General features: G+C 58.7%; 4 protein-coding genes across 4 annotated transcripts; 2 read left to right on the top strand and 2 right to left on the bottom strand.

The window, feature by feature from the left end:
* LOC142595682 (claw keratin-like) lies at positions 1-381 on the top strand. The gene has a single exon (XM_075724452.1). It carries the CDS (start codon positions 1-3, stop codon positions 379-381), a length of 381 nt encoding a protein of 126 aa, XP_075580567.1.
* Positions 382-2,821: 2,440 nt separating this feature from the next.
* Positions 2,822-3,202, bottom strand: LOC142595676 (claw keratin-like). Its single transcript, XM_075724445.1, has one exon. It carries the CDS (start codon positions 3,200-3,202, stop codon positions 2,822-2,824), a length of 381 nt encoding a protein of 126 aa, XP_075580560.1.
* A 1,644-nt stretch (positions 3,203-4,846) lies between these two features.
* LOC142595677 (claw keratin-like) lies at positions 4,847-5,227 on the top strand. The gene has a single exon (XM_075724446.1). The coding sequence runs from the start codon at positions 4,847-4,849 to the stop codon at positions 5,225-5,227; it is 381 nt and encodes a 126-aa protein (XP_075580561.1).
* Positions 5,228-7,667: 2,440 nt separating this feature from the next.
* Positions 7,668-8,048, bottom strand: LOC142595683 (claw keratin-like). The gene has a single exon (XM_075724453.1). The coding sequence runs from the start codon at positions 8,046-8,048 to the stop codon at positions 7,668-7,670; it is 381 nt and encodes a 126-aa protein (XP_075580568.1).
* Positions 8,049-9,464: the final 1,416 nt, after the last annotated feature.

Raw genomic sequence — 9,464 nt, 5'->3', positions numbered from 1 at the left:
ATGTCCTGCTCCAGCCTGTGCGTCCCTTCCTGTGGGGTGGCCACCCCAGCCCCGCTGGCTAACGCCTGCAACGAGCCCTGCGTGCGGCAGTGCCCTGACTCCACGGTGGTGATCCAGCCCCCGGCCTCGGTGGTCACCTTCCCCGGGCCCATCCTCAGCTCCTTCCCGCAGTACAGCGTTGTTGGCTCGGCGGGAGTCCCCGGTGTCGCTGGGGGCTATGGCGGCACTTTTGGAGGCTCTGGTGGGTTTGGATGGTTAGGAGGCTCTGGGGTGTACGGAGGCCTTGGGGGCTCTGGCGGCTATGGAGGCTTTGGGAGCTGTGGATACGGCGGCTGGGCCCGAGGCCACAGGTACCTCAGTGGCAGCTGCGGGCCCTGCTAAGCCCCACCCTGGGACTGGCCACAGATGAAGGAGAGCTCCGGAAAAGGCCCTGGCACATCCCAACACGACTCTCTGTGGAAGAACACCCTGTTGGCATTGGCTGGGCTCCAAAGCCTGGATGCCTCGTGCCTGCTTAGGGCCCAACTCTGCCTTCCTCCTGCCCCGCTTGAGCATCCCTTCAAGACTCGTTGACCCCTGATGACAGAGACCTGCACTGGGTGCCTGCTCCTGTGGCATGGCTGACGCTCACTGTAGCTCTGCCCACTGCCAGGAGACAGGGGAAGGCCCTGCCCAGGGCCCTGCTCTTCCCCCAACTCCCTCCTCCCCTGGAACTGCAATAAAAGCTGTGTTGCATCGCAATGTCGACCCATGGTTTTTCTTCCTCCTTCCTCCTTCCTCCATACTCCATACCCCGAGTGGCAGCCTTGGCCCACTGGGCTCTCCCAGCCAGCTCCCACCTGGGGCCTCACCAGGGTGACCTGCGGGAGCTGCCTTGCTCCCTCCTGCCTGCCCTTGGCAGCACGTCCCTCCACCAGACGGTCACCTGCAGTGGGGGCCATGCTCATCTCTCTCCTTCAACAGCACCTTCTCCCTCTTTGCCCTCCCTGTCTTCTCCCCACCTTGGGCTCCTGCACTCTGCAGCCCAAGAAGACCTGTTGGGCCCCACAGTGAGTCTGCTGGCCACTCTGTCCATTCCCAATGGGCTGCCTGTAGCCCCAGAGCTGAGGGGATTGGGGTGCCAATGGAGCCACTCCGACAGCAAAGGCCCAGGTCAGAGCCACCTGGGAAGCCATGGGTCGATAGGGGAGAGGGTGAGCAACCCCCAGCACCTCCCCAACAGCCTTGCCACCAACCCCTCCGCATAGCTGCACCCCTGCACCTCCTCCTCATCCTGTTTTTCCTCTATCTTCCACTGCTCATTGGAGCAGTTTTGGCCCCATCTTGCACCCATTGTTTGAGCAGAAGATCTTCCCTGGAATCCCTGTGTCATCCATGTGGCACCTGGGGACATAGTTCTGCCCAGGCAGCACAGCAGAGCTTCCCGCAGCCCGGTGCTCTGGACCAAATTTGCTGGCCCTTCCTTGCACACCAGCCCACAAAGTATCCCACACTGACACACACCTGCAAAGCACACACCCACAGCAGCCATGACAGGGTCACCAAAACCCCCTTCCACTTCTGTGCCCGCAGCAGACACACAGAGGACAACATCTGAGCCCAGAGGACCTGGCAAATTGTCGGGATGGGAAAATGTGGAAAAATGCTCAAGGAGGAGTGAAGAGATGGAAACATCTGTTCAGGCAGAGGAAGAAAGGAAAGGCTGCTCTTGCCATTTTGCTGCCTTTTTTCCCATCCTCTGTGTTCACACTTGTGGAGGACACATCTTTCCCTGAGCTCCCCAGCAGTGACCAATGTGCTGCCATGTTGCCCTTCCCGATGCCTCTGGCTGGAACTGTTTCTGTCCAAGACCACCTTGCAGTTCTGGATCACAAGATCAGAAGATGCTTGGGGAAGGCAGGGACCTCAGGAGCTTAGGCAGTCCAACCTCCTGCTCAAAGAGCTTTGTGCTTCATGTGATTGGATACCTGTGGCCATTTCATGGCCCCGAGAGGAAGACTTGGCTGCGTCTATCTCACCCCTTCCCAGTGGCCCCCACCTCCAGCCGTGCACAGGGGCATGGCCAGCAGCCTTGTACGTGCAGTGGTTGCCTCTCCATTTCCCTGGGCCTCCAAATGTGACCAATAACAAGCCAAGAAAAGGAGGTGATGCCGGGCATGTTGGTTTTGCAGAGGATTTGGAAGAGCTTCTGCAAGGCACCTGTGGCACTTTCACGTATTTGAAGTGAGCTTTGGGACAGTATTGTGTTTATTGCTGGTGGGAGACCAGAGGAAGCGCAGTGGGATGTGCTCTACAGGACCCAGCTGGGACTGTCATCACCAGTTGTAACACACTGAGCACACTGCCCAAATGCTCCAAGGGCACTAGTGGGGGAGATTCAAGCAGCCCAGAATGACACACCGTGAGGTTTGGGGGAAGCGAGAAAGAAGAAGGAAGGAGGAAGAAAAACCATGGGTCGACATTGCGATGCAACACAGCTTTTATTGCAGTTCCAGGGGAGGAGGGAGTTGGGGGAAGAGCAGGGCCCTGGGCAGGGCCTTCCCCTGTCTCCTGGCAGTGGGCAGAGCTACAGTGAGCGTCAGCCATGCCACAGGAGCAGGCACCCAGTGCAGGTCTCTGTCATCAGGGGTCAACGAGTCTTGAAGGGATGCTCAAGCGGGGCAGGAGGAAGGCAGAGTTGGGCCCTAAGCAGGCACGAGGCATCCAGGCTTTGGAGCCCAGCCAATGCCAACAGGGTGTTCTTCCACAGAGAGTCGTGCTGGGATGTGCCAGGGCCTTTTCCGGAGCTCTCCTTCATCTGTGGCCAGTCCCAGGGTGGGGCTTAGCAGGGCCCGCAGCTGCCACTGAGGTACGTGTGGCCTCGGCGCCAGCCGCCGTATCCGCAGCTCCCAAAGCCTCCATAGCCGCCAGAGCCCCCAAGGCCTCCGTACACCCCAGAGCCTCCTAACCATCCAAACCCACCAGAGCCTCCAAAAGTGCCGCCATAGCCCCCAGCGACACCGGGGACTCCCGCCGAGCCAACAACACTGTACTGCGGGAAGGAGCTGAGGATGGGCCCGGGGAAGGTGACCACCGAGGCCGGGGGCTGGATCACCACCGTGGAGTCAGGGCACTGCCGCACGCAGGGCTCGTTGCAGGCGTTAGCCAGCGGGGCCGGGGTGGCCACCCCACAGGAAGGGACGCACAGGCTGGAGCAGGACATCATTCAGGCAGGCAAGGAGTCCTGGAAAAGGCACCAGGGATTAGGCAAGGGTGCAGGGAAGAGACTCTGTTGAGGGAGGCAGGGAGAGATCGCCAAGAGACTCCCAGGAGCTGGACTTACCCTGTTGATCAGGAGAGTCAAGCGGTGGAAGCTGGATAGAGAGCTGCAAAGCCCTCAGCTCTTTTATACATGTCCCAGACTGCCCGGGGCATCGGCCAAGGGGGTGGTGGCAGAACACCCAGGTATTCATGAGATCAAGTAGACAAGCATCATGACACCAATTTCACGTGACAAGTGACACTTATGTGCCTCCTCACTGGGGACATTGGCGTGGAAATGTGCCCTGGAGAAGAACGAGGTGATGGGAGGGACAGACCGTGACACATCATGACATGAAAGAGAAGGTGCAGCTGTGGTTGAATATACGGCACCAATAAACCCCCTTCTGTCCCTAATCCCTCACTTTGCTTACGTGGAATCATGCCCAGCATCTTCAGAAGTTTGCTATGCCCAATCACGCCACACTCAGCAGCAGCCCGGCTGCGTGCCCAGAGCCAGCAGTCAGCAGCGTGGGTCTGCCTGTGGGCAGCATGGCCATGTGCAGCCTGGCTCTCGGTGCACGCTGGGCCAGCCTCTCCTGGCACAGCACTCAATGCCCAGCTGAGGAATCGAGTCTCCCCAGAGAGGGCTCATGGACGTCCACGCTCATAGACACGTGGCCAAGGAAACTGAGAGTGTCCTGGCCCCCTTCCTGCCCTCCAGGTCCTCTGTGCATGTCCCCTCTCACACATGACCTTCCCACCTGATCTCACTGCTCCCCACCCACATCTGTGTTGAGGCCCCGCACAAATGGGTCTTCGCCCCACACAGCACAGAGTGCCCCTGCTCTTTGCATGGCTGTTAATCAGGGAGCCCCAAATGCACCCTGCCAAGCAGGGGATAGAGATGGCCAAGGCTTAGGGATGCTCCTGACCTGTTGCCCCAAAAGGGCCCCAGCCCTCTCGGGCGCTGGGAGGTGGTGGGCATTTAGGAGTCACTCCAAGTGTGAGGAAGGCCTTCTCCCTCTCGCCCAACCTTCTGATGCCTCTGTTTACCAGCTTGTAAAAGGGAGGTAATGACAGGCGTGATGGCTGTGCACAGGATTGCAAAGCACTTGGTCAGGACGCTGGTGCATTGCAAAGTGGGGGGATTAGGGACAGATCGGGGTTTATTGGTGCCGTAAGCTCAACCACAGCTGCACCTTGTCTTCCATGTCATGATGTGTGACGGTCTGTCCCTCCCATCACCTCGTTCTTCTCCAGGGCACATTTCCACGCCAATGTCCCCAGTGAGGAGGCACATAAGTGTCACTTGTCACGTGAAATTGGTGTCATGATGCTTGTCTACTTGATCTCATGATTACCTGGGTGTTCTGCCACCACCCCCTTGGCCGATGCCCCGGGCAGTCTGGGACATGTATAAAAGAGCTGAGGGCTTTGCAGCTCTCTATCCAGCTTCCACCGCTTGACTCTCCTGATCAACAGGGTAAGTCTAGCTCCTGGGAGTCTCTTGGCGATCTCTCCCTGCCTCCCTCAACAGAGTCTCTTCCCTGCACCCTTGCCTAATCCCTGGTGCCTTTTCCAGGACTCCTTGCCTGCCTGAATGATGTCCTGCTCCAGCCTGTGCGTCCCTTCCTGTGGGGTGGCCACCCCGGCCCCGCTGGCTAACGCCTGCAACGAGCCCTGCGTGCGGCAGTGCCCTGACTCCACGGTGGTGATCCAGCCCCCGGCCTCGGTGGTCACCTTCCCCGGGCCCATCCTCAGCTCCTTCCCGCAGTACAGCGTTGTTGGCTCGGCGGGAGTCCCCGGTGTCGCTGGGGGCTATGGCGGCACTTTTGGAGGCTCTGGTGGGTTTGGATGGTTAGGAGGCTCTGGGGTGTACGGAGGCCTTGGGGGCTCTGGCGGCTATGGAGGCTTTGGGAGCTGCGGATACGGCGGCTGGCGCCGAGGCCACAGGTACCTCAGTGGCAGCTGCGGGCCCTGCTAAGCCCCACCCTGGGACTGGCCACAGATGAAGGAGAGCTCCGGAAAAGGCCCTGGCACATCCCAACACGACTCTCTGTGGAAGAACACCCTGTTGGCATTGGCTGGGCTCCAAAGCCTGGATGCCTCGTGCCTGCTTAGGGCCCAACTCTGCCTTCCTCCTGCCCCGCTTGAGCATCCCTTCAAGACTCGTTGACCCCTGATGACAGAGACCTGCACTGGGTGCCTGCTCCTGTGGCATGGCTGACGCTCACTGTAGCTCTGCCCACTGCCAGGAGACAGGGGAAGGCCCTGCCCAGGGCCCTGCTCTTCCCCCAACTCCCTCCTCCCCTGGAACTGCAATAAAAGCTGTGTTGCATCGCAATGTCGACCCATGGTTTTTCTTCCTCCTTCCTTCTTCTTTCTCGCTTCCCCCAAACCTCACGGTGTGTCATTCTGGGCTGCTTGAATCTCCCCCACTAGTGCCCTTGGAGCATTTGGGCAGTGTGCTCAGTGTGTTACAACTGGTGATGACAGTCCCAGCTGGGTCCTGTAGAGCACATCCCACTGCGCTTCCTCTGGTCTCCCACCAGCAATAAACACAATACTGTCCCAAAGCTCACTTCAAATACGTGAAAGTGCCACAGGTGCCTTGCAGAAGCTCTTCCAAATCCTCTGCAAAACCAACATGCCCGGCATCACCTCCTTTTCTTGGCTTGTTATTGGTCACATTTGGAGGCCCAGGGAAATGGAGAGGCAACCACTGCACGTACAAGGCTGCTGGCCATGCCCCTGTGCACGGCTGGAGGTGGGGGCCACTGGGAAGGGGTGAGATAGACGCAGCCAAGTCTTCCTCTCGGGGCCATGAAATGGCCACAGGTATCCAATCACATGAAGCACAAAGCTCTTTGAGCAGGAGGTTGGACTGCCTAAGCTCCTGAGGTCCCTGCCTTCCCCAAGCATCTTCTGATCTTGTGATCCAGAACTGCAAGGTGGTCTTGGACAGAAACAGTTCCAGCCAGAGGCATCGGGAAGGGCAACATGGCAGCACATTGGTCACTGCTGGGGAGCTCAGGGAAAGATGTGTCCTCCACAAGTGTGAACACAGAGGATGGGAAAAAAGGCAGCAAAATGGCAAGAGCAGCCTTTCCTTTCTTCCTCTGCCTGAACAGATGTTTCCATCTCTTCACTCCTCCTTGAGCATTTTTCCACATTTTCCCATCCCGACAATTTGCCAGGTCCTCTGGGCTCAGATGTTGTCCTCTGTGTGTCTGCTGCGGGCACAGAAGTGGAAGGGGGTTTTGGTGACCCTGTCATGGCTGCTGTGGGTGTGTGCTTTGCAGGTGTGTGTCAGTGTGGGATACTTTGTGGGCTGGTGTGCAAGGAAGGGCCAGCAAATTTGGTCCAGAGCACCGGGCTGCGGGAAGCTCTGCTGTGCTGCCTGGGCAGAACTATGTCCCCAGGTGCCACATGGATGACACAGGGATTCCAGGGAAGATCTTCTGCTCAAACAATGGGTGCAAGATGGGGCCAAAACTGCTCCAATGAGCAGTGGAAGATAGAGGAAAAACAGGATGAGGAGGAGGTGCAGGGGTGCAGCTATGCGGAGGGGTTGGTGGCAAGGCTGTTGGGGAGGTGCTGGGGGTTGCTCACCCTCTCCCCTATCGACCCATGGCTTCCCAGGTGGCTCTGACCTGGGCCTTTGCTGTCGGAGTGGCTCCATTGGCACCCCAATCCCCTCAGCTCTGGGGCTACAGGCAGCCCATTGGGAATGGACAGAGTGGCCAGCAGACTCACTGTGGGGCCCAACAGGTCTTCTTGGGCTGCAGAGTGCAGGAGCCCAAGGTGGGGAGAAGACAGGGAGGGCAAAGAGGGAGAAGGTGTATTGTGTTTATTGCTGGTGGGAGACCAGAGGAAGCGCAGTGGGATGTGCTCTACAGGACCCAGCTGGGACTGTCATCACCAGTTGTAACACACTGAGCACACTGCTCAAATGCTCCAAGGGCACTAGTGGGGGAGATTCAAGCAGCCCAGACTGACACACCGTGAGGTTTGGGGGAAGCGAGAAAGAAGAAGGAAGGAGGAAGAAAAACCATGGGTCGACATTGCGATGCAACACAGCTTTTATTGCAGTTCCAGGGGAGGAGGGAGTTGGGGGAAGAGCAGGGCCCTGGGCAGGGCCTTCCCCTGTCTCCTGGCAGTGGGCAGAGCTACAGTGAGCGTCAGCCATGCCACAGGAGCAGGCACCCAGTGCAGGTCTCTGTCATCAGGGGTCAACGAGTCTTGAAGGGATGCTCAAGCGGGGCAGGAGGAAGGCAGAGTTGGGCCCTAAGCAGGCACGAGGCATCCAGGCTTTGGAGCCCAGCCAATGCCAACAGGGTGTTCTTCCACAGAGAGTCGTGTTGGGATGTGCCAGGGCCTTTTCCGGAGCTCTCCTTCATCTGTGGCCAGTCCCAGGGTGGGGCTTAGCAGGGCCCGCAGCTGCCACTGAGGTACCTGTGGCCTCGGCGCCAGCCGCCGTATCCGCAGCTCCCAAAGCCTCCATAGCCGCCAGAGCCCCCAAGACCGCCAAACACCCCAGAGCCTCCTAACCATCCAAACCCACCAGAGCCTCCAAAAGTGCCGCCATAGCCCCCAGCGACACCGGGGACTCCCGCCGAGCCAACAACGCTGTACTGCGGGAAGGAGCTGAGGATGGGCCCGGGGAAGGTGACCACCGAGGCCGGGGGCTGGATCACCACCGTGGAGTCAGGGCACTGCCGCACGCAGGGCTCGTTGCAGGCGTTAGCCAGCGGGGCCGGGGTGGCCACCCCACAGGAAGGGACGCACAGGCTGGAGCAGGACATCATTCAGGCAGGCAAGGAGTCCTGGAAAAGGCACCAGGGATTAGGCAAGGGTGCAGGGAAGAGACTCTGTTGAGGGAGGCAGGGAGAGATCGCCAAGAGACTCCCAGGAGCTGGACTTACCCTGTTGATCAGGAGAGTCAAGCGGTGGAAGCTGGATAGAGAGCTGCAAAGCCCTCAGCTCTTTTATACATGTCCCAGACTGCCCGGGGCATCGGCCAAGGGGGTGGTGGCAGAACACCCAGGTAATCATGAGATCAAGTAGACAAGCATCATGACACCAATTTCACGTGACAAGTGACACTTATGTGCCTCCTCACTGGGGACATTGGCGTGGAAATGTGCCCTGGAGAAGAACGAGGTGATGGGAGGGACAGACCGTCACACATCATGACATGGAAGACAAGGTGCAGCTGTGGTTGAGCTTACGGCACCAATAAACCCCGATCTGTCCCTAATCCCCCCACTTTGCAATGCACCAGCGTCCTGACCAAGTGCTTTGCAATCCTGTGCACAGCCATCACGCCTGTCATTACCTCCCTTTTACAAGCTGGTAAACAGAGGCATCAGAAGGTTGGGCGAGAGGGAGAAGGCCTTCCTCACACTTGGAGTGACTCCTAAATGCCCACCACCTCCCAGCGCCCGAGAGGGCTGGGGCCCTTTTGGGGCAACAGGTCAGGAGCATCCCTAAGCCTTGGCCATCTCTATCCCCTGCTTGGCAGGGTGCATTTGGGGCTCCCTGATTAACAGCCATGCAAAGAGCAGGGGCACTCTGTGCTGTGTGGGGCGAAGACCCATTTGCGCGGGGCCTCAACACAGATGTGGGTGGGGAGCAGTGAGATCAGGTGGGAAGGTCATGTGTGAGAGGGGACATGCACAGAGGACCTGGAGGGCAGGAAGGGGGCCAGGACACTCTCAGTTTCCTTGGCCACGTGTCTATGAGCGTGGACGTCCATGAGCCCTCTCTGGGGAGACTCGATTCCTCAGCTGGGCATTGAGTGCTGTGCCAGGAGAGGCTGGCCCAGCGTGCACCGAGAGCCAGGCTGCACATGGCCATGCTGCCCACAGGCAGACCCACGCTGCTGACTGCTGGCTCTGGGCACGCAGCCGGGCTGCTGCTGAGTGTGGCGTGATTGGGCATAGCAAACTTCTGAAGATGCTGGGCATGATTCCACGTAAGCAAAGTGAGGGATTAGGGACAGAAGGGGGTTTATTGGTGCCGTATATTCAACCACAGCTGCACCTTCTCTTTCATGTCATGATGTGTCACGGTCTGTCCCTCCCATCACCTCGTTCTTCTCCAGGGCACATTTCCACGCCAATATCCCCAGTGAGGAGGCACATAAGTGTCACTTGTCACGTGAAATTGGTGTCATGATGCTTGTCTACTTGATCTCATGATTACCTGGGTGTTCTGCC

The sequence above is a fragment of the Pelecanus crispus genome, chromosome 22 (assembly GCF_030463565.1).
Source record: "Pelecanus crispus isolate bPelCri1 chromosome 22, bPelCri1.pri, whole genome shotgun sequence".
NCBI lineage: Eukaryota > Metazoa > Chordata > Aves > Pelecaniformes > Pelecanidae > Pelecanus > Pelecanus crispus.
Note: the sequence above shows the minus strand (reverse complement) of the source record. Positions and strands in the feature narration are given on the sequence as shown.